Source organism: Balaenoptera ricei, chromosome 12, assembly GCF_028023285.1.
Source record: "Balaenoptera ricei isolate mBalRic1 chromosome 12, mBalRic1.hap2, whole genome shotgun sequence".
In the NCBI taxonomy this organism is placed as follows: Eukaryota; Metazoa; Chordata; class Mammalia; order Artiodactyla; family Balaenopteridae; genus Balaenoptera; species Balaenoptera ricei.
This window is the reverse complement of record NC_082650.1, coordinates 83223217-83247947: the sequence shown is the minus strand read 5'-3', so window position 1 is coordinate 83247947 and position 24731 is coordinate 83223217. Positions and strand designations below refer to the sequence as shown.

General features: G+C 40.3%; 1 protein-coding gene across 5 annotated transcripts in view; it reads right to left on the bottom strand.

Annotated features, from left to right (window-relative positions):
* Positions 1 to 24731, bottom strand: part of COL12A1 (collagen type XII alpha 1 chain) — a 149657-nt gene that overhangs the window by 56723 nt on the left and 68203 nt on the right. For 3 of the 5 annotated variants that reach the window (XM_059941783.1, XM_059941785.1, XM_059941782.1), the window contains 17 exons: positions 20425 to 20691; positions 19765 to 19957; positions 18554 to 18675; positions 16617 to 16766; positions 16416 to 16535; positions 16153 to 16317; positions 15438 to 15584; positions 13049 to 13188; positions 12395 to 12524; positions 10618 to 10760; positions 10176 to 10305; positions 7846 to 7982; positions 6624 to 6753; positions 2443 to 2582; positions 2057 to 2189; positions 1931 to 1957; positions 1089 to 1231 (listed from right to left, as the gene is read on the bottom strand). In XM_059941783.1, coding sequence (XP_059797766.1) covers positions 1089 to 1231; positions 1931 to 1957; positions 2057 to 2189; positions 2443 to 2582; positions 6624 to 6753; positions 7846 to 7982; positions 10176 to 10305; positions 10618 to 10760; positions 12395 to 12524; positions 13049 to 13188; positions 15438 to 15584; positions 16153 to 16317; positions 16416 to 16535; positions 16617 to 16766; positions 18554 to 18675; positions 19765 to 19957; positions 20425 to 20691 — 2417 coding nt within the window. The remainder of the gene's footprint in view (positions 1 to 1088; positions 1232 to 1930; positions 1958 to 2056; positions 2190 to 2442; positions 2583 to 6623; positions 6754 to 7845; positions 7983 to 10175; positions 10306 to 10617; positions 10761 to 12394; positions 12525 to 13048; positions 13189 to 15437; positions 15585 to 16152; positions 16318 to 16415; positions 16536 to 16616; positions 16767 to 18553; positions 18676 to 19764; positions 19958 to 20424; positions 20692 to 24731) is intronic. The other 2 variants (XM_059941784.1, XM_059941786.1) reach the window with 2 other exon arrangements.

The window sequence follows — 24731 nt, the reverse complement described above, 5'->3', positions numbered from 1 at the left end:
ACAGATGAAAGTTCTGTTTCTGCCATTAAAATATCAGTCCATCAGATGTGTCTCATTTTATATAAAAGCCAGTTGATGACACTTGGTATTTAGTTTACTACTGATAAACTATAAGAAATTCTTAATCCAAATGTATCACACTACCTAAGTCTAGATCTATGGAAACCTCAACAGAGCAGCTCACAAGAGCACTAGTTCAGCTAAACCCGCTTACTGCGCAGGTTCAGAGACCTTTAACCACTGCCAGCATCTACCTCTGCTAACGCCTCTAAACTGGGAAGAGGTATGACCCATTTGCTGGAGCTCAGAGAGTCAGACAATTCAAAGTTAATAACTCACTCTAAGGCAACATGAGGAAAAAATCACAGCCCCCAAGAGTCAACAAAACGTTAGACCTCACCAAAAGAGGTATTTGAAATAAATCAGAAAGCATCGCCCTATCTGTGTAAAAAATCGTGCTGCTTCCTGACCCAGGGTAATGTGTGCAGTTCTGGTCACACATTTCATAAAACAAAGCTGAAGAAGATTCAAAGACAGACAACTAAAGTAAGCAAGGTAAATGGACAAGGGGTCTGTTAAATACGGGAAGGCTGGGAAGAAAACGAAGATGAAGGCCGAGTTTAGAGTCCCACAGTCCTTCTCAGGAACCTCCACTTGGATAAATATAAAAGTGATAAATAGTATAAGTTAGGTTGAACAGATACCCAGATCTAGAAACATCAGATCTAGAAGATACCTTATGACATGCAAAACACAGGAAAATTAGAATAATGGAAGTTTAGCAGACTCTCAACACTTGATCAAGTTAGAGAGGTAAGAAATGAAAATACAAATAGAGTCACAAATCCAGCTATCTCCGTGGATGACCCATCCCTAATAGTTTTTAAGGAAAACATGAGTGCATTGAGGCACATGCCTGATGCTTTGAGGCTCCGTCAGGGATGAAGCCAAAAAATTCCATCCAATACAGCAAATCTTGCAACTCTCAAAACAGTAAGTGTGACTAACTAAACACTGGGAGTGAGAGGAGTCTGAGAAGGAGAGGGTAGAATTTATCTAAAAGTCACGTTTTTTCCCAAATGAATTACCGTCTGTTCACTGCCTTCCCCTGCTGAAGGCTGATAGGTGATTCTGTATTTCTGCACACGACCACTAGCAGGATCCCACTTAACAGTCAAACTGTTAGATGTTGCATTGTACACCTGAAGGTTTCGTGGGCCACTTTTCGGAGCTGAAAAAGGATTGTTGAGAAACGGAGTAAACAAACTGGAGAATGCCTCTCCCACAAATATGCACTGTTCCCAAGGAAATCAAGAGAGCTGTATACTTCTAGGCTTAGAACTAAATTTTTTTTTTTAAACATCTTTATTGGAGTATAATTGCTTTACAATGGTGTGTTAGTTTCTGCTGTATAACAAAGTGAGTCAGTTATACATATACATATGTCCCCATATCTCCTTCCTCTTGCGTTTCTCTCCCTCCCACCCTCCCTATCCCACCCCGCTAGGTGGTCACAAAGCACCGAGCTGATCTCCCTGTGCTATGTGGCTGGTTCCCACTAGCTATCTGTTTTACGTTTGGTAGTGTATATATGTCCATGCCACTCTCTCACTTTGTCCCAGCTTACCCTTCCCCCTCCCCGTATCCTCAAGTCCATTCTCTAGTAGGTCTGTGTCTTTATTCCCGTCTTGCCCCTAGGTTTAGAACTAAATTTGACCCGACGGTCAATGATGGTCATTGACTCTCAAATGACTCCTCAACACATAGTAGCAAAGAGCAACGTTTTTCGAGAAAGACCTGTTTAAAAGAGGTCCCAATCGACACCTTACGATTTAAAAGCAGAAGGCCTGTTTGCAATGGATTTTGTGTTATTTTTCATTCATTCATTCATTATTTGGTCATCCGTACAATCAGCAAATTAAATTCTTACCTTGTGTTGTTAAGGGTATCAAACGCACTACAAAAAACAGAATATGGGGAAATATTACGAATATAGGCATAGCTCTATTCTGTTCATTTTAAGATAACAACGTCCTACTGAAGGCTGAACACCTACACGTGCGCTCGCTGCCAGTCAGGTCTTCGCTTTCTGACTCATCAGGATAGATGGCAGTAACAGAAACTTCATAGAGAGTGTTCGGGTTCAGGTTTTCAAACAGCAAAGTATTCTCATCTCCATTTAGGATGGTCTTAGGGGAAGAGGAAGAAACAACAAACCCACACAAGGTTAAGTCACAGGTGCATCATGAACTCCATGGCAGTTGGTTGACATCATTTAGCCAGATATTCCTCCTGCTTTGAGGCATGCCATGAGCTCAAAAGTCACTAGTAGGAAAGGATGCTTTTCAGGCAACAGAGGTAATACATATTTCAAACAAGAGTCCCTATAATGAAATGCGATCTAAAAAAAAAAGAGAGCGAGAAAAAAAGAGTTAACACTACCTCCATCTTATCTGTGCTTCCAGAAGGTGCCCAGGTGATTCTGTAGAGAGACACATCAGAAGCTCCGTGATCCCAAGTCCCTCTGAAACTCTCCGGTGTTACTTCAGTAATCTGTAGGTTTGCTGGGGCTGGCACAGTGCCTGTCATGAGAAAAGGCAGGACTGTTTTTCGATGTGATCCCCAAACTTAATATAATAAAACTGCCTTGTTCTATTTTAATGGACATGGGAAAACTGGTTGACAACATTGCTTAGAACCAAGTATCTTACCAATTCAGTTCATTTGAAAGTAAGTATGAGAGAGAGCCCCGAAAACTGCAAGCATTTTATGGCTATAATAGACTACTTCCCGTCCATTAAAATGGTGATTTTTTTTTTTTAAAAGGTACCATTTAGTCATACTGTTCTAACACGGTGGTTCTTCATCGTTTTGTCCCTCACGCTTTTTGAGAATCTACGGAAAACCCTGGACTCTTTTGCACAGCAGTACAGAAGCACAGACTTTAGCCCATAATATCAGAGGGTTCATGGACCTTCATGGTCCATGAAATCTTATGATCTAAGTAATCCACGCATAAGCTTTTCCGGCAGGTCACTAACCTTACACACAATGTGAAGCTGACTGTATCAGCTCTATTCACAGGCAGGACTAGCCCTGCAGTGCTGATGATGGCTGAAATCCCAACTAAGAGCCCTTCTGTTGACCAGGCACTGCAGCTGGTTTGCGGCACAAGCAATTTGGAACGTCTGACACCAGTTCTGAGCTTTCATTGTCAATTATTTCTCTATCATCTCCTGGTAACCAAAGCCAACTACACAAAAGCCAGAGCCACCAAAAATTTCTTTCTATTAGTTACAATGAAAAGGCCCATTGAGATAATACCACTTTCACACGCACAACTGCAAAACAAACCAACCATTAAGGGTGCACTTTGGATGTATCTAAAAGTTCTTAGGAAATCTTAAGGATTAAAAACAAGTATTAATTTAGTATATTAAATGACAGGCTTTGACTGGTCTTTCTTCTTGACTTTTTCTTCCCTTTACTATTCCTTTACTTCCCTTTAAATTCCTGTTGTATTTATGAAAATCTGTCAGCCTGCTCATGTGGACAAATTTTCGTCTCTAGCCACTACCCTTCCAGGAAAGAACTGATGCCAAGAAGGTTATTAAAGTTGCTAAGAGATTTCACATGGTAAGAAAACAGCAGAAGTGGATACTGTCTGGAGTTAAGGAGGAGGCTGTGAAATTTGACAAGATGCCTTGATCATGTATAGACAGCTGGGCACTGAAGGAGAAGCTTCTGAGCCCCTGGTGACGGAGTTGCTGGATAGGAGGTAAAGTTCTGGACTATAGCACTGATCCCTCACCACTAGCTTCCTGGACGAGGCTGGGCAAGTCATTTAAATTCTCTAGACTCCCTGTGCTGTCCACCATGGGAGGCACCAGCCACATGTAGCTATTGAGCATTTGAAATGAGGCATCTGAATTGAGATGTGCTAAAGGTGTAAATTAAGACACACCGGGACCTAATGAAACTTAAAAGCTTTTGCACAGCAAAGGAAACCGTAAACAAGACCAAAAGACAACCCTCAGAATGGGAGAAAATATTTGCAAATGAAGCAACTGACAAAGGATTAATCTCCAAGATTTACAAGCAGCTCATGCAGCTCAATAACAAAAAAACAAACAACCCAATCCAAAAATGGGCAGAAGACCTAAACAGACATTTCTCCAAAGAAGATATACAGATGGGCAACAGACACATGAAAGAATGCTCAACATCCTTAATCATTAGAGAAATGCAAATCAAAACTACAATGAGGTATCATCTCACACCGGTCAGAATGGCCATCATCAAAAAATCGAGAAACGATAAATGCTGGAGAGGGTGTGGAGAAAAGGGAACCCTCTTGCACTGTTGGTGGGAATGTAAATTGATACAGCCACTATGGAGAACAGTATGGAGGTTCCTTAAAAAACTAAAAATAGAACTACCATACGACCCAGCAATCCCACTACTGGGCATATACACTGAGAAAACCATAATTCAAAAAGAGTCATGTACCAAAATGTTCATTGCAGCTCTATTTACAATAGCCAGGACGTGGAAGCAACCAAAGTGTCCATCACTGGATGAATGGATAAAGAAGATGTGGCACATATATACAGTGGAATATTACTCAGCCATAAAAAGAAATGAAATGGAGGTATTTGTAATGAGGTGGATGGAGTTAGAGTCTGTCATACAGAGTGAAGTAAGTCAGAAAGAGAAAAACAAATACAGTATGCTAACACATATATATGGAATCTAAGGAAAAAAAAAAAAAAGGTCATGAGGAACCTAGTGGCAAGATGGGAATAAAGACACAGACCTACTAAAGAATGGACTTGAGGATATGGGGAGGGGGAGGGGTGAGATGTGACAGGGTGAGAGAGTGTCATGGACATATATACACTACCAAATGTAAAATAGATAGCTAGTGGGAAGCAGCCGCATAGCACAGGGAGATCAGCTTGGTGCTTTGTGACCACCTAGAGGGGTGGGATAGGGAGGGTGGGAGGGAGGGAGATGCAAGAGGGAAGAGATATGGGAACATATGTATATGTATAACTGATTCACTTTGTTTTAAAGCAGAAACTAACACACCATTGTAAAGCAATTATACTTCAATAAAGATGTTAAAAAAAAAAAAGACACACCGGATTGCGAAAACATTACTACCAAAAAAAAATGTGAAATATAAATAATTAGTATACGGATAAATGTTGAAATGCTAACATTTTAGATACACTGGGCTGAATAAAACACATTATTAAAATTCATTTTTCTCCTTACCTTTTCTATTTTCTAGAAAATTTTGAGTTACCTCTGTGGCTCCCATTATAGTTCTTGGGAACCCTGCTGGCTCTAGACCTCAATTTCTTAACCAGCATTTAAATAGGAAATGGGGCTTCCCTGGTGGCGCAGTGGTTGAGGGTCCGCCTGCCAATGCAGGGGACACGGGTTCGAGCCCTGGTCTGGGAGGATCCCACATGCCGCGGAGCAACTGGGCCCGTGAGCCACAATTACTGAGCCTGCGCATCTGGAGCCTGTGCTCCGCAACAAGAGAGGCCACGATAGTGAGAGGCCCGCGCACCGCGATGAAGAGTGGCCCCCGCTTGCCACAACTGGAGAAAGTCCTCGCACAGAAACGAAGACCCAACACAGCCAAAAATAAATAAATAAATAAATAAATAAATAAATAGGAAATGATGGGCTGAACACTGAGTCAGAAACTGGAGATTCAAAACTGAGCAAAATAAATATGTTTGTGCCTTCATGAGGAAGGAGCCAGGGGGAAGTAGAATAGATAGGAAAAGACCAACAGGCAATAATAATTGGGTTAAATACTATGGAAGCAGCATGAGAAGGAGAGAAAGCGACATCCCCTGAGGTGGCCCAGAATGGAGCAGGGAAGGTGGGGCCCCTGCAGGTGCCCTGTATCCTTCCACCTTCCCGCTGTGGAATCTCCCCTTCCTCTGAGTGCCATGTACCTCACCTTCCTTACGTGATCCCATGTATCGTTACTTTTTATCTTCACAATGGAATACTACTGAGAGCAAAGATGCTTTTATTTTGTTAGCCCTGATAGCACTTTACATATAGTAAGATCTCAAAAAAAACTGATAACTTTCCAGAGAAAACGTCCCATATGCTTTCTCCCCACCCCCTTACACACACACACACACACACACACACACACACACACACCCTGGTTAAGTATCTGGAAGATGAATTAGGGACAGTGGCTGATAGAATAATAGGAAAGAAATGATCATAAAAGGAATGGACATAAAGATAGAAGATGGGAAGAAAATAAGTGAAAAACAATCTATGAACCCATACAGTATTAAATTCTGGCAAAAATAACATTAAGAAATGCACAGAGAACTATACTCAGTATTTTGTGATAACCTATAAGGGAAAAGAATCTGAAAAGGAATACGTATACACATGTGCGTGTGTGTGTATAACTGAATCACTTTGCTGTACACCTGAAACTAACACAACATTGCAAATCGACTGTACACCAATAAAAAAAAATGTTTTTTTAAAGAAACGAAATAGCCCAGTTAGTTCAGTGACACGTGCATGCAGTGTTGTTTTCCAATTATCAATAAAGCGTAAGCACAACTCACGGGTGGTTTCCTGGGCAGTCGCTGGGGGAGACTCCCCCTCATCATAGACCGCAGACACGCTGACTGTGTACCGGGTTTGTGAGATGAGGTCTTTAAGAGGTGTGCTGGTCCGTGACCTGTCCACCTCTACCTACAATAGAGCAGTGGAACCATGTTTACAAAGTTGAATTTTGACAGCCCTCTGTTGTTGGCTATATCTCTCAGCGCAAGAGCATAAGAATTGTGGTACAAAAAACAGCAGTGTTTTCCAATTTGCATAAGAGTCCAGGAACTGGAGATCATTTAAAATGTTTCCAAAGCGGAAAAAATGTATGTACTGAGCTGTATCTGGCACTAGTGTCTGGTAAATGATGACTGCCTAGGAATTCAAACAACCTAATCGTTTCCCCCACTTCCCCGTCTCCCTTTGTATCATTGTGCAATTTCTTTCAGAAAAACTCTCCTGTGCCTTAGCTGATTAGACCCACTGGTCATTGTACTGCTTTCGACATTGAAACCCAGAATGAAATGAATGTGTGCACAGGTATAAATTAGCTTGTGTGCAATGCAAATGACCAGCACAGTCTGTAACCGGGTGCTTAGAGAAACGATTTCTAGCTTCCAAAAATGCCTCTGGGATTCTCACACTAATGCCCCTTCAGGCAAACGTAAGTTTTAAACCCATTCGCCGGTGAAGCTCCTCAGTTTGCTTCCACTTTGAAGCGGGTTGTCATGGAAATAACTCCCCATCTCAGCATCACCTCAAAAATGCTCAAAGCCAAAGGGACAATCCTCTGACATTATGTTCCGACTTTCTCTCTGTCCTGCTCAAGTGGCCTATCTTCCCATTCCCTGACAAACTCCCCCTCTTCTTTCCTGCATCCCCTGGCTAGCTTTCATTTTTAGAAACATTATTATGCCATTTTTTAGTAATTCGTAGAATGCAGAGCACCATATTAAGCATCTGGAGGAGAGCGAAATGCCATCTAGATTCTATAACTCTTTATCTACAAAGGGTGATGTTTTCAGGATTAATGTCACACAGCAGAACATTTCTAAACTAAATGCAAGACAGTCCAATATATTATCAACATTCAAATAGTGCTCTGTAAATATATAACGTTTCCAACACTATGTTCATAAAGTGACGAGTATTCAAAACACGCTATACTTGTTTAGGTTCTTCTGCTAAACCTACTAGGACTAAACAAATATTTCTAAACCCCTTCTAACCTCAACCTACCTCTTTGGCATCCTCTTCTGGTGTTTTGTAGCGAACAATGTATTTACGCACTTTTCCAGGTGCAGGTTCCCATAAGACGTTCATGGTGCTGTGAGTCACATCTCTGAGTTTCAGGTCTCGAGGACTGGGCAAAGGCACTGGAAATGCATGAGAAATTAGGGCCAGATGTGGTTCTCAGCCACAGAGCTCTAAAGCATCCACACAAGCTTTCAAGAAGTTGTTTGGAGAAAACTTAAAGGTGTGCAGCAAAGTAACTAAACAAACTGGCTATGATGATAAAAGCACTTTGATTCTACCAGGTACAGCTGAATTCTTCTTAAGGAGGCTTTTTAAAAACAGGATAAATTTAAATTTTTATCACAACTCTAACTTCTCATTTATATGTTAACTTTCTCCCATTCTATTTAAGTAAGCTCTTACTTGTTGCTCAGCTATAATAGATCATAATTAATCATAAATGTACAGCTCACGTGTCTTTATCAGATATTTAAATTGGTTAAGATAGAAATCAAAATGAGTCATGCTGGGCTTCCCTGGTGGCACAGTGGTTGAGAATCTGCCTGCCAATGCAGGGGACACGGGTTCGAGCCCTGGCCTGGGAAGATCCCACATGCCGCGGAGCAACTAGGCCCGTGAGCCACAACTACTGAGCCTGCACGTCTGGAGCCTGTGCTCCGCAACAAGAGAGGCCGCAACAGTGAGAGGCCCGCGCACCGCGATGAAGAGTGGCCCCCGCTCGCCGCAACTAGAGAAAGCCCTCGCACAGAAATGAAGACCCAACACAGCCAAAAATAAATTAATTAATTAATTAATTTAAAAAGAAAATGATTCATGCTTCCTGAAGAACGTGATAGAAAAACAAATGGTTACAAGAGTGAAGCATGAAGATAAGCCGAAATTAAGCAACCAATAAGCTTACGAGAAAACCCACAGGAGCCCAAACGGTTAGAAGAAAATCCAAATGATAAATTTTCACCAAGTCGAACAAAGCTTTACCTTAAAAAGGACAAGGAGGAGGAGAACTAATGGAGAGATCTTCTCTTGTTATTTGAGACGTATCTCACTCTCGCGAGCTGCCTCTTTCATCAACCTCCTTTGTCTCTCCTTTCAAGTCTGTACGTCTCTCTTCCTGAATCTCTGTCTCCACTTCCATGTTTCTGCACCTCCATCCCTTCAATGTCTTCGTCTCTCAGCGCCTCTCTGTGCCCTCGCCTGCCCTACTGCTGCAGTCTAGCCCCACATCCAAATCCATAGCCGCATTCGTCTTTCACCCCACTATGACTCGGGTCCCCTCGCCCAGCACTCCCAGAACACGTTTCCACGCCTGGCTCGCTCCCCACTCTCTCCACCTGCCGTCAACCCACTGCCGCAAACCACCAGCTCCAGATAGGATCCGACACATGACAGATGATTATTTGTTGTCAGTGACTGTATCCTGCTTCGCCTTGTGGGGTTTCTCTTTTCTGCCTCATCATGCTTCTGTCTCAACGCCGTTCCCCCTTGAACGTTTCTTCCAACTTCTTAATTTCCTTCGAAATGTGGTCTGAGACTCACAAAATTTAAGCCAAGACATACTTAGAATCCCAGCATGCCCACCTCGAGAAGCATGAAACAAAACTACCGGCTGCGTAAGGCCAGGAGCCTAAGAACAATCACTGTCACTTTCCAAGGAAAAGCACCTAAATGCTAGGGAAGCAACCCAGAAACACAAAAGGGGCTGAACAATACACACAAGAGAAGTGCAGACCATGAAAGGGTCCGGGTCCTCCACGCTGCTCTACATTTTTATCAGTACATTCTCAACACCTAAGCGCAAGACTGGAGTGTCGTAGATGATCAGTATGTTTGGGGATTGAGTTAATTTACTTAACAGAAACAGACTTATTCGTGTGTGCCATAGTTTCTACTTCAACGAGAACTTGGAACATCTTGATCTTAAACCTAGTATCTTCCTCCAAAACTACACTCACCCGACATTCCCTTCTCACCAGTGCCATGCATCTACAACAATAGGGATTGTAAGATGCACCTTTATTTTATGTTCTATTCCCTGACTGACACCTCGCCAAGAGCAATTGTAAGACACCACTGACTGTAAGATACATCTCAAAATATGGGAAAATAAATGTGAATCTTACAATCAATTTAAGATGCTGCCATAAGTCCAGAAATAACCTTAATTCTCAAGTTAGATTGCCATAAGTAATAACCCTACAACTGACACACAGATTATCAAAATTATCGTTAGCACGATCGGGTGAAAGAAGAAGCCTAAGGAACGTGTCGTATTCACAGCAGTAAGGGAGGAAGGAGAACTGGCGACGTCTTACAGGTGACCTCCCTCGCGGTGAAGGGGTCGCTGGTGAGGTCGTGAAGGGAGGCCTGGACCGTGACCGCGTACTCAGTGTTGGGGAAGAGGTCACTCAGCTGCACGTTGGTCACTGTCGGCTCCAAGCGCATCTGCCGAAGGACATGCCGAGGGGAGACAACACATTCAAATTAAACGTTTCCACTAACAGGGGATGGACAATTACACCAATCGGTGACTGCTAGATTTTCACACAACTTTGATTTTTCATTTCTCTGCCCTGCATTTCCTTTCTCACGCTGATGTTTTTTTAAGATTCGTCACAGGTCACAAATCTAATCTTGTGTTTTTCTGCTTTGGGTGTAAAGTTATAAATGAGTTCGTGAGTAACTGCCCCTTAATGGGGACTCTGCAACCCTGAAGTCCCAGGAAGACCCAACAATAAAGAAACAAACGCCTCCCACCTCTTTGGGTTTGGTCGGCTCTGTGGCGTTGATGGGTTCGTAGGACAAGGAGTAGCCAGTAGCGCCCCCCACTGGCTGCCACTGCACGTGCATGGTGGTCGAGCCAATGTCGTAAATGTTCAGGCTGACCACGGGCACCGGCACTGTTGGAATGTAAAAGAAGACACCAGTCTAGTTCTTGTCAGTCTACCCATTTTTCAATCGTTTCCTACTTAGTTATTGATATTTGTATATGCTAAATAGAAAATAGGTTGCTGTGAGAAATCAATGAGAGTTAATATAACCCTTTCCTCTCCCCGCGAAAGCTCGATCTCATTGTTTATCGCCACCTCATACTAGGACTGCATGTGATAACTATTTCATAGAGCAAAGAAATTTAAGTGTAAAATGGCATTCTAGTGAGCTCACGTGGAAGCCAAAACAGAGACCAACTTCCTGAGATTTCAATCCCTTTTTCCGGAACATCTGTAAGTTGACCATTTTCATTCTTCAACCATAAAATTTCATACATAAAAAGCCAACATCATATTTCATTTCAATTTTCTTTTTAAAAAATTTTAAATGAGAGTACCATCTATTAATAAGTGGAACTTAGGGGATTCTTCAGAAAGAAGATTAGCCCACGAGGCAGAGTAAAAGGCTTACTGCCTTCTCTCCACTTAACACCTACACAGCTTTCTATTTTTTGTCCTAAGATTGAGTTTAAAGTTTTAAGGAATTAGCAGATTAATCCTGCCCATTATGAAATACATTATTTCCCACCTCTGACGGTCTAACATAAAGGGAAATAAGAGAAGAGATAAAGACCTAAGGGACTGAGCAGTAAGTAGAGGCGATGCAGTGACGCCCACTCCTCCCTCTCGTAAGAGGCCTCCCTTCTTCCTGCAGCCCAGCCACAAAGATGGGAGAAGGAAAGAGTATTTTCATATGGCTTCAGAAGCCCTACCAGGAATAGGAGTGAGGAACATCGTTCCCCAAAGCTCTACTCGAAGCCAAAGCCATTAGAGCTTCTCCAGTAAAGGCCAGAGTCCAAAAGTCAGTAAAAAAAAAAAGGGGGAGCTCTCACTGCCCGCAGGAAGAACTGAGCTGGGTCACTCCTGCAAGCTGCTCTTCCAGGTAATCTGAGTCCCACTCCCCACATGGTATCTTCCCTTAAGAAGTGGATAACTGTTAAAGGTACTTTGCCCTCTAAGATATCTCAGACCATGACTACCCAGCCAGGTCTCATGATGGCAGGAGCAGCCAGTAAAAGCAGAAAACCACAGAGTATTTATTGAGGATCTGCACAAAGTACGCATTCAGTAAATATGTGTTGAATGGATATCGAATAAAGGAATGATTTGGAAGGCTGACAAAAGTCCCACACGGTACAAATGAACTTATTTAACAAAACACAAATAGACTCACAGACATAGAAAACAAACTTATGGTTACCAAAGAGGATTGGGGTAGGGGGGACAGAGAAATTAGGAGTTTGGGGTTAACATATACACACTACTATATATAAAATAGATAACCAACCAGGACCTACTGTATAGCACAGGGAACTCTACTCAATATCTGGTAATAACCTAGAAGGGAAAAGAATCTAAAAAAGAATGTATACGTATAACTGAATCACTTTGCTGTGCACCTGAAACTAACACAACACTGTAAATCAACTACATTTCGATAAAATTTTTTTAAAAAAGAACACACAAAAAATCCCACAAGGGCTGTCACCTCTTTATCTTAAAAAATAAAACAATGAGAAGATTTTTTTAAAAATCTGACTTACAGGTTTTTTCTGTGCCCTTCAGAGGCTCACTGTATTCATCTTCTACCACAGAATACACATTAACAACATACTCAGTTTCAGGCTTCAGGTCTTTCAGTACTGTGCTACTTTCCAATCGGCTCACATAAAACTAGGGGAAAAATTTTAAAAAGAGTAACAACTTATGTTATAATCACTTCCCTCTCTTCTCCTATAATTGTGAAGTAGTTAACTACGATGAGCTTAGAAATTATATTTTAATGAGACCATTGTCTTTTGTTTCTGGAAACCACCAGATTACAATGAGATCTTGGACAATTCATACAGTTTATTCTCCCAGCTGTTGTTTCCTTATTTGTAAAATTAGTGGGTAGAACTAGAAGGTCTTCGATGTTCTCTTCCTACTCGATGATTCTAATATAAACTCATGAATAAATTAAGCATCCTCTTAATCCTTAATTAAAAATACTTAATTAAAAAACCATAAGAAATTAAGCAAAGCTCTTTCCCTCTAATTAAGCCCAAATGGAAGTGCTTGCCTAGAAAGAAATGGAGAGCGCCATCTTGGACTCAGTTCTGCCCCCTACATCCCCCCAGCATTCCTCTCAGAGCCCTAAGGAGGAGGACCCAATCTCAGGACCAGGAAGGAGCGGGTTGTAGCTGTTGTCTACTCACTTCTTGCCGTTTCCCTCCAGAAACTGGGTAGTATTCCACCTTATATCTATCCACGCTGTCAGAAGGAGGTGTCCAGCTCACTCTCATAGAACGATGGGTCTGCTCAGAGATAACTAGGTTGGAAGGTGCTTCCAAGTCACCTACACGTGGAAATGAAGTACATACACTTTTTTCATTATTATAGCAAGGCGATGACATTTAAATTTGGTTGAAATGGTATTCCTCTCCATATTTCAAGCTTTTACATGTATTCTTTCACATACTAAGAAGTTACGGTAAATCAGCTTAGAGGCCCAATACTCATAAGTCCTCTCTGAATGGATGGCCAAAGGGTTCTTCAGCCTCAGGAAATTCAAACCTGAGCTCATTATCTTTCATGAAAAGTTGCTCCCCCTCTTCCTGAAAGCACCACAGTTTATCAGTCACCTAGACTCAAAACCTCTGACTTAGCCTTGGATACTTGCTCTGGTCTCTAACCTTGTACATATACCAGTCAATGACACCATGAGTCCTGACAGCTCCACTGCCTTTATCACTCTTGGCACCATCCAAGTTCACTGCCCTCATTATCTTATTGACTATTTATATTCGTGTCTTATCTCCATAACTGTAAGTTATACTCTGTGAAGACAGAATTGGCTTCCTATTCATGTTTAGTTCCTTTACAAGATCTAATTCAGTGGTACGAGAAGCTAACCATTTTCTCACTCAGGAGACAGGAGAAACCACCAAGTCTTCTAAAATTCGGGAATATCCTACTGCCTGTGATTGTTTTCTCTGTTCATAAGTATAGGTGAAATGACTGATACAGAAAAATATTTGGAATAAATGTCAATGAAAATAGAAATATTAGGCTCATTAGGACCGTTAGACAGATGTTCCAAATAATAATTATACGAGAACAAATGCAGTGACTCTGTGAGCATGGCAAATCATTCTCATGTAAACTCTTTCTACTTTCTTTGGAAGCCAAAGCTGAGAAAAAGAATTTCCATTCTTAGTATCCTAACCTTTACTGTACTTGGGTCATAATCAAGCCTACAAAATTATCAAGCAATTTTACTGTCTGGGAAACTAAATGAATGCAACTATTACGTAGCTGATGTAAAAAAAAATAAAGAAAAAGAGATAAAAGATGTTTTCATCCCCACTCAAAATTCTCTCCAACTGAATAAAACCGCAACTCTCTCAGCTAATCCAGAGCCAGATGCCTACAAATTCTGGATTCCTGGCTGGTCTGTTTCTCCTGGGAAAAGGTCAGCCTATTGTTCAAAATCCAAAAAGAAAATCTGCAAACTTTTGGAGAGAGAAATTCAAGAAGGAACATTCAAATAAATGTATCCTCAGTATCCAAAGCACGTGAAACATTTCTACCACTTTATGTATTAAACACATTCCAACTTTCCAAAACCAGAATAAATTAGTGAAAGACAATCTTTACCAGAATCTACACGTATTTAAAAGAAATTTTTCTCATATAATAAGAACCATAGTTTTTATCATTAGTTTTCCAAAAACCTTCAATTTGGTGCTTACCATGTTTTTTGCCTTATGATTTACACAAATAGTAATCATTTTATACCACTCCTTGTCACTAAAAATTCACTTCCATAATTTTATTTCTAAATCTTAATTCCTTATCAATAGCTACCTTTTTTCAAGGACCTCTCAAAATGTCTTTACCCACTTGGCCTTGAGTAAGTAATTGAACTTCTCTAAATCTGTTTCTTCAGTGGTAAAGAGAGATGATATCCTTTCCAAAAGTCCAAATTCTAAAATTGTAATTTGTCTTTATATTTAGAGGTTACAAGTGCAAAGTATCAAATGTGATCATCTGTAGTTGGGGCAAAGCGAATCATATATAAGCCCCTCTTCCATTTCTAATCAAAAACAAAAGGCAGCAAACTTTAGAAAATAAAAGTCTGAGAACAACCATTTAATAGTTATATAGAGTGAAGATGCTTTACCAGAGAATAGATATAAACCAGGAAAGAAAGCATCTCTCTTTCTTCCCCAATCTCACTTGTGTGTGTGTGTGTGTGTGTGTGTGTGTGTGTGTGTGTGTGGTGCAGGCACATATAAACTAAATGTATCCTCAAATAAGCTAGAAGTCATGTACAGTTTGATGCCATCAGAAAAATATCAGGGACTAAATCAATGATTCTCAGCTGGAGGCAGTATTCTCCCCAGCAGACATCTGGCAAATTCTGAAGATATTTTTAGTTGTCATGACTCAGGGGATGTTACTGGTATTCCAGCGGGAAGAGTCCAGGGATGCTGCAAAATTTCTCACAAGGCACAAAAGAATCCACTTCCTCCATCCTGAAAAGAATTATCTGGACCAAAATACCAATAGTGCTGAGGGTGAGAAACCCTGGGCTAACCTTACCTGGACCTTTGACGCTGTTACACAAGTTGACGACGAGGTCATCCACGATCCTGGAGAGGGACTCAAAATCCGCCACATTGTATGCATGGGTATCATCGGGATCTGTTGCAATCATCTTTAACTCAACTTCATCAGCATTTTTAATACCTTGGGGAAAATGGATGTACACAAATTAAAAGCATGTCTCAGAAAAAAATTAATGGAACGAAGCAAATATTTCATGGGCTACCCTTATATATTCAATGTTAACTAGAATGTATATATGATTTTCCTGAATAATAAAATGATTACATATATAAAATAGAAACAAAAAATAATATAAACTAAAGGCTGTTTTGTTTAGCTTCTTCTAAATGCTTCTAGCACTGATTCCCCATCAAAAAGTGTCTCTTCAGTGTTTTTTCTGGAAAGTGAAATAACGGATATCAAAAATAAACATGGTGCTGTGGAAAACCAAACAAGAATTTCCTGAATCCTATTAATAGTACATTTGTCCTCTTGATTCGTTACTCCCTTCCAAGAAGCCATGTAGTTTCGTCCCATTACAAGGAGAAAAGAAAAACACGAACGAACTTCCTGGTACATTATTTTGATAAATAACGTGATAGGGCAAGTGTGTCTGTTTGTTTTTTCATGCTTCAGAAAATATCTTTACAAAAATATCCTCGGCACATTTGTCACCCCTGGGGGCGTGGCAATTCCCGTCCATGCTTACCAACAGCAAACAGCTCCACGCCTTCATCCTTGAGTTTTTTTGAAGGTGCCTCAACGTCATCTTGTGATTTTCCGTCAGTGATGAGAACTCCGATTTTTCGAGCTCGAGGCCTCATGCCAGCTTGGGGCTTGAAGCTCTGCTGGCGAATGAAATTCAAAGCCATGCCTAGTGGGATTGTTAAAAGAGAATCGGTCACATCATTACTCAGCCACAAGCTCTGACCGAAAGCAGGAGCTGACAGCGCACTGGAGCACCTGACTCACCTGTGAGGGTATTGCCTCCTTTGTAAGGTAGGTTTGCCACAGCCTGCAACAAGCTCTTCTTGTCTTTGTGAGCGTTTAACTGCCACTCTGTTCTGGGGTCCCCGCTATACTGAGCAAGGGCTAAAAGGACACCATTGGCATTAGCATATATAAAAGAGCATGACGAAGACGTCTAAATGCCTTCAATGTTGTCACACCTACCAATCTGTACTCTTTTGGGGCCAATCTCAAAGACTTCCACGATACGAGAGATGAAGCTTCTCACAGTTCTAAAATTCGCCCGGCCGATGCTCCACGATCCATCCACCAGCAACACGATGTCTGCTTCAGCCCTGGTGAGACACTCCAACCCTGACACAGCAATCGTGAGACAGCACAGAGTAAGGAGCGCGTTCTTTGTCGGGTTACTTCCTAGCCACGCCTCGGCCACCCCCGGGGGGCTCAGTGTCGCCTAACTAACTGTCCCAGTTCTGTGGCTCAGCGATGTAATTTGGAGTTGAAGGCTTTGAAAACATGTCCATATGATTTACTAACCTCAAATAAGAGTCATAGGAACCATCCATCCCTCCAATAATTATTTCAGTGGAAAATCTTTCCTTCATCTTTGACTATATTTCTGGCCGCAATCATAGAACACGGAGACTTAAACCGTCATCGTAAATTTGAATGAGCTCACAAAGCCAAAAGGTAAAATATATAAGTGGGAATGTACAGCCATAATTTTAATAAAACTTTTAATGTGACCTAGATTGGATGTTGTTGCATTTTTTCTAAATATTCAATGGTCATTAGCAGACAAGTATGAGATGAACTGTTAAAATGTGTAAGCTACAAAAAGTTTCAGTGAGCCAAAAATATCTTTTAAATTAATTAAAGCCCCCAGTATTACATATATTATAAAGGATTAGGCACATAACTCTTAAAATTAGAACTTTTTGAAGTAAAGATAGAGTGTTTAAAAGCCTGATAACTATTATTTAGTTATTAATTATTTAACTCAATCATCTACTATGTATAACAATCAGGTAAGTACAGCTGGTGAGGTCTGCACATTTAAAAAATCAAGAGAGAAGGAAGACAATCTAGAAAAAAGATACAACAAGTATACAGACTGAGAGCTACAGAGACCACACGCACAAACACTGATACAAAGCTAGGGTGCTTTGGAAAGAGAGAATTATCCCAATATCCTCAGTGCACAAGCTACAAAATAAAAACATAAGTCAGTTAACATCATCATAAGAGAAACAATTGAACATTAATGCAAAACAGCAAGAGTTGACCCTTTCACTTCTTTTATCCACATCCATGTTTTCAAATGCTCTCTTTTCCAGGAGCTTATGTTACCAGCTACAAATTTTTCAACTTCCTGCCATGTTAGCATCTGATCTTTATATTACAAAAAAACAACAACAATAACAAAAAAAAACTCACTGAGAAAGATTCAGTGATGCCCATCACGCTACAAAGGCATCACTGCGTATTGGACGCTCCATCAGGAATTAGGATTCCCAAGTACTATTCCAAGCACCTAAGCCTTTACAAGTCTGCTCCTGATCTGCCAAGACCTACTCTTTGTTAGCAAGTGATTAAAATATTTAGAAGCAAACTCTACCCGCCACCCTCACCTGGAAGAATGTTCAAAACTAGCTTCATGCGTATCAAAGTTGTAGTCGTGGCAGGAGCAGAAAAGTATGAGGGCTTTATGTTACCATTTTGCTTCCCAAGTCTTAGTTGCCCACCTATTTACGGAACACAGTGCTGCTTGCTCAGCCCAGATAAATCATTTTTACGATTACTTGAACAAAATAAAACTGCATTTTAATCATTAAAAAGAGAGAAAATGTATATTATCATTGTAAAATCTCAACTTTAAATAATCCAGGACTATGTAACTAATGCAATACTGACAAGAAAGCCTTAAAACATGTTGGCAAAAGTGTGCTTAGCTGGATCTTTGAAGAATTTTTTAAGTATATGTTACTGAAATAAATTTTAAAATTTAAAATTTTTTTTTAAAATTTAATAGTGTAAAATTTAACAGTCAATTTTCATGGTATGATTCACCTAACAATTCATATTTGAAAAAAGTTGCAAAATACTGACTTTTCCTAGGGGAATGTAACTCAATTTCTTACCGGAGGATAAAACTGGCATTACAGTTGTGTCAGAGAGAGTTGTCATTTCTTGTCCAACAAGTGGTGAACTTTCTCCTCCATCAAACATTCCAAAAACATTTACTTTATAGGTGGTACCTGCCCTGAAATGTTAAAATATATAGTCTGTATGCATAATAACCTCAAGTGGTAGCTTTTTTTTTTTTTTTTTTTGCTTTGTTATAAACATTCATCTTGATTTACAAACTTTCACTCAGAGGAACTTATAATACATAACATTGCAGGAGAAGGAAACTAATTTCCATCACATTCTAGTCTAAGCCCACACTATGAGGTGTCAAGGGAAACTAGCCCGCCAGCATTCTAGAGAATACTAGGGGTTCACGGCACCAGCTTCCACCTTGCCTTTCCACTAGATGTAGAATCCCCACCTTCCCACTGAGCAAGTCAGGGAAGGATCGGGCTTTCACTCTTATTGCTTCTAAGTGATGCGCTTTAAGAAAACAATTTAAATGGTGTACTTGCAAGGGAACATACAGCACCTAGCACAGTGCCTGGCACGTAGGAGGCTCAATAAATTTCATCCTCCCTATTCGGATAAAAGTAAATATCAAGCATTTATACAGATTTCAATATTGTTGAATGAATCGTTGGAACAAACCAACTTTCCACTAGGCAATGCATAGCAGTCTGTTCTTTTTACTGGGAAGAATGCTGCTGTTCCAACTCAAACCTCCTTCTTTCCCACCACACAGCCTGCAGCAAGAGCTTGCATCAGCCCCCCCTTCCCCAATCCTCCCAGCTGAGCCCAAGAGCAAAGGCCTGCCCCCTGACTCCTGCAGCCCACCCTGGGAGAGGATGCACGCTCGCATCTCAGTGTCATTCACCTTGGGCCTTTCCAGAAGGCATGGGGACCCCTACATTTCCATAAGGCTGGCTGGTGATAAACTGCTTTTGGTGAAATCGTGCAATGTGGATGTTAATTTTTAAAAAGCAGGGTGTTGCTGAAAAAAAACACCACTCCTGATCACTTAATAACAAAAGTCATTAAAAGAGTACAACTGCTCAGGCCTAAATTCGAGTCTCTGAACCCTAACCTCAACTTCAGCAGCACCAAGAGTGAGAAAGCAACTTTGGCTGATTTTAAATACTCTGCCGGCAAACGGACACATGAGTGACCATGTGTGGAAGGCACAATCCGTGAACAAAAACGGGATAGAGTTCATGCCCACCTAAGTTCCTCCAAAACAACTGTGTTGTCATATGGTCCAACCACTAACTCCCCCAGTCTTCTGTCGTCTCCCGTGGGGTGAAATGTGACCTTGTAACCCTTGACCTCCCCAGGCGCAGGCTCCCAAGTCACCCGGAAGCTTGACATGGTTGGGTCAGATGTTTTGAGGTTTCTGGGTGATTTAAATCGAGAGGCTGGAAAGATAATAGATGTTAAAATATTATCCATAAGCCTAGGCTTTGGGGGTTTTTTTTAGCCCCTACAATAATAAGTTGAATCCAAAATATCTAAGTGATATACATGGCAATCATCACAAACAAAATGCTTCAAAATATACATTTATAAAAAGGATTAAGTCAGAAAGCACAAGCTATAATACCCGATAAAAATCAGAATAATAGAGTAGAGTGCTACCCAAGTGGAAGTATAAATAGTACTCACAATTCAGAAGATTAGATTAGCATTAGAACATTAATATGGAGAATCATTTTACCAGGAACTAGATTGGTAAAAATCATAGGCTAATTAGGCATCCTACCTAACTATTATGATATAACTTATTACAGACTCCATTTTAGACATTTACAAATGAAGTAGATGTATTAAAATCTCCCTTTAAAATATTACACACTTTTCCAAAAAAATTATTATGGTTTTATACCTGTTGTTCCTGATCCTTGCCTAACCTTTCCTTCTCCTGTCTTGTAAACTGGGAGAACTGTGATGTCATACGTGGTCTGGGGCTGAAGTCGCTTTAACATTGTTGAGGTGACGGTGGGTGACACCTTGGCAACCATCTGTCTCCCGCCCACACGGGGGCGATACACAACACGGTAGTTAACAACTTTCCCAGGTGCTGGTTTCCAGGTAACTCTCATTGTGTTTTCTGTTTCTTCATCCACTTTCAAGGTTTTCAAATCATCGGATACTGTGAGATGAAAGGAAGATTACAATGTATATTGTGCTGAAAGAAAATGTTTATGTCCACCTCCCCATTTATGTGACAAGACGCTACGTGTGGTTTCTTAAATACGTACGCTATTCCTTTACTTAGCACTGTGAGCTCTCCTAAGTTCAAGATGGCATGTGAGCCTAATCTCAGTGAGGTCACAGTGAGATGTTTTCTCTTTATCTGGCTAATAACTAAAAAATGGAAATTCATATTGCAAGGATTTCGTATTTGCATTCCAGGGACTTTAGGAAAGAAAACACCCATTTCTGGAGATGAGCTTTTAGAATTTTTATTATATTTCCATCTGTAAAGAATTCCTGTAGAAATTACAGTGTGCAGAATACTAAAAATCACGAATACAGGGTCAGAAATATTCCTTGAGTCTTTTCAGAAAAAAGAACAATGCATAAATGACTAGCCAGAGCGACTGCAGTTAACACCATCCTTTGTGACTGCCGTGAACACGTAAGACTATCAGCACAAAGGAACAGGAAACTGACACAGAAAAATATCTCAAGGGCTCTGGAGATAAATTAGTATACACTGAGTAGCTTTAGAAAGCACTGTATGTAAGAAGGTTTTGATTAATATACAATAAACATTATTTATTAAATTATCTTTTATTAATAACTGTATCAGAAACAGGTCACCCAACATCCACAAAGAGCCCATACGTCCCTCTTCTTATACCTAATTGAGCTTATAAGCAGGATCATTTCATTCAGTTCTGTATTCTCAGCATTCAAAGGTCGTAAGTATCTTCTAGAGAGAGAGACTAAGCTGAAGGAAACACTGCAAAGAATCATTTTTGATTCTAAAAGAAATTTTCACGTTCAGGGCTTCCCTGGTGGTGCAGTGGTTGAGAATCCGCCTGCCAATGCAGGGGACACAGGTTTGAGCCCTGGTCTGGGAAGATCCCACATGATGCGGAGCAACTGGGCCCGTGAGCCACAACTACTGAGCCTGCGCGTCTGGAGCCCGTGCTCCGCAACAAGAGAGGCCGCGATAGTGAGAGGCCCGCGCACCGCGATGAAGAGTGGCCCCCGCTTGCCGCAACTAGAGAAAGCCCTTGCACAGAAACGAAGACCCAACACAGCCAAAAGTAAATTAATTAATTAATTTAAAAAATTTTTTTTCATGTTCAAACAGGCAAGAACCACTTGAAACAACTAAAAAAAACCTGAAAAACTTTAAAATATATATGTATACATATATATCAACATTCTTCAGACATTGAACATCAGGCAGCACAGGACCATGGTCTCTGGGAGAAGAGAAACAAATGAGAAGGAGTTTGATCGTTGCCCTGACTTATTGCTTGGAGAGACTTTCCAGCCCCCGTACAGGAAGGGGGCGCCCAGATGAAGCACCCTTACTTGAGGAGGTAGTTTTGTGAGTCTGGAGAGTCCAAGGCACTTAGAGCTGGTGGAGCAAAGTCCTGTAGAAATGGTGCTACAGAGAAAAAGCTCCCCAAATCAGCAGAAGTTCCTCCTTGAGTCTTCGACCCAGTACTACTCAGTGCATATGAATGAGGAAACTACCCAAAACCAGAGGAAGAAGCACCTAAAAACAGCAGGGGGAACAATTCCCGAAGTTTATGCAGGGCCAGAAATGTTCCCCCTCGCCAGAGTAAAAACCCTCAAAATTCTCAGAACGTCATGTAGAACACTAAGGAGGTCATTGCCCCAGTAGTGGAGCAAAATTAGCCCTCAACTAGAGGTTTCTCTGGTCTAGCTCTAACAGAGTTTTAAAGAAAGCTTCAAAAATATCAAACTGTTTCCAAGTGAGTTAGCTGCAAGGCTTAAGGATATTTATAAGAACATAAAAATATCTGACACCCAACAAAGTTAAATTCATAATGTTTGGCTTCTAATAAAAATTACCAGGAATGCAAAGAAAGAAAAATAAATTACCCATGTTATGGACTGAATGACTGTGTCTCCCCAAAATTCATATGTTAAAGCCTTAACCTCCAATGTGGACCTGTAGGGAGGTAATTAGGGTTAAATGAGGTTCTAAAGGTAGGGCCCTAATCTGATGAATTGGAATCCTTATAAGAGAACGAGGAGACACCGGAGAGCTCGATTTCCTTCTCTCTCTCTCTCTCTCTCTCTCTCTCTCGTCTCCCCCACTCCCCCACAATATGCATAGACTGAGGCCATGTGAGGACATAGAAGATGTCCATCTGCAAGTCAGGAAGAGAGCTCTCACCAGAAACCAAATTCTGCTAATAGAAACGGCACTACAAATAATGCATATGACAGAATTATTCAAAAGGGACTTTAAAACAGCTATTATAACTATATTCCATATGCTGATGATGGTAGAAGAAATGTTAAGCATGTTAAGTAAACACATGGAACAAATAAGAAAGACTCAAACCAAACTTCTAGAGGTGAAAAGTACAATGTCTATGATGAAACACGCACAGGGTGACATTAAGAGCAGATTAGAAATTGCAGGAAAAAAACTAGCGAACTTGATGACATGATAATAGAAACTATCTAAAATGAAACACAAGGGACTTCCCTGGTGGTGCAGTGGATAAGACTCCGCGCTCCTAATGCAGGGGCCCTGGCTTTGATCCCCGGTCAGGAAACTAGATCCCACATGCGTGCCGCAACTAAGAGTTCGCGTGCCACATCTAAGGAGCCCACATGCTGCAACTAAGACCTGGTGCAACCAAATAAATTAATTAAATAAATAAATATGTTTTAAAATAAATAAATAAAAATAAAATGAAACACAAGAAAAGAGAAAAGATGGACAAACTGAACAGCACAGCAGTGAGCTTTGTGATAACTTCAAGCAGACGAGTACATGTAGAACCGTAGTATCTGAAGAAAGTGGGGGGCAATAAATAAAATATTTGAAGAAATAATGGTCTGAATATTTTCAAATTTTATATAACTATAAACCCACAGATCCAACAATCTCAATGAACCCTAAGCACAAGAAACATGAAAAAACTACACCAAGGCATATCATAAGCAAATTACTTAAAATCAGTATAAAAAGAAAATCTTGACAGCAGCCATAAAAGCAAAAGATATATTATGTACAGAGGGCAAAGGTAAGAATGACAAAATAGGTAAAGAAATTCAATATATGGTTATGAGTTAGTTTTCTGAAAGATGCACATATAATTTCAACTAAGAGTATATTGGTTGCAATTTTTTAATTTTAGGGTTTAAAGAAAGTAAGAGAATTCTCAGCCAATTCCATTACTTTCTGGAAATATTAAAATTTATTTAGTTAATCCTCAATTCTCCATTACTATTCTCCAGGTAAGTGAACTATTAAAAGAAAAAAAATATATATTTTCAAACAAAAAATGTAAAGACCTTACATAGGATTTTGGAAAGAGTATGGGAAAGAATAGTACACAGAACAGTCTATCTGTTACAAATGTTGAATAAATCAATGTGCGTCTAACACTTTTCTAGAAAGAGTTCTGCTAAAATATGTTTTCTGACCTCTTGTTTCCATCTCTTCAACTTTTGTTTAGTGGAAAAGGACATCTCTCCCTTACACAAATTTCTCAAACCAATTTCATACAACTCAGAATTGAGAAAAATGGACATTTAAATCTTATGAGTATTGGTCTAAAAAGAAACCTATGTCCCCAAAAGAGTGGGATCCCAAACTTTAAAATATTCCCAAATTTAAACATGTTAATAATAGTCAAATATTGTACTTCATACCTTGAAATGCTTCAAGGATCTCAATTGTATTCCTGACTTTTAATTAATTCTTTAAAATAGAGGAATTGAAGCTAAATAAAGTCCAACATATCTCATCTTAGATTTAATGGGAAACTTTGGATTTTAAGGAGAGAAAAAAAATCCTTGCTGGCTTCCCATAAGGAAAAAGCAAGATTTTTCACTCCATTCACAGGTATGCCACACGCTATAAAATGCTGTTAATACTCCCACTCTAAGTTCTTTTCATGTTTTAGTAACTCTCACAAGATGCTTTCCAACACCCACTGTACCTCTGCTAAACCAGCTGCCATA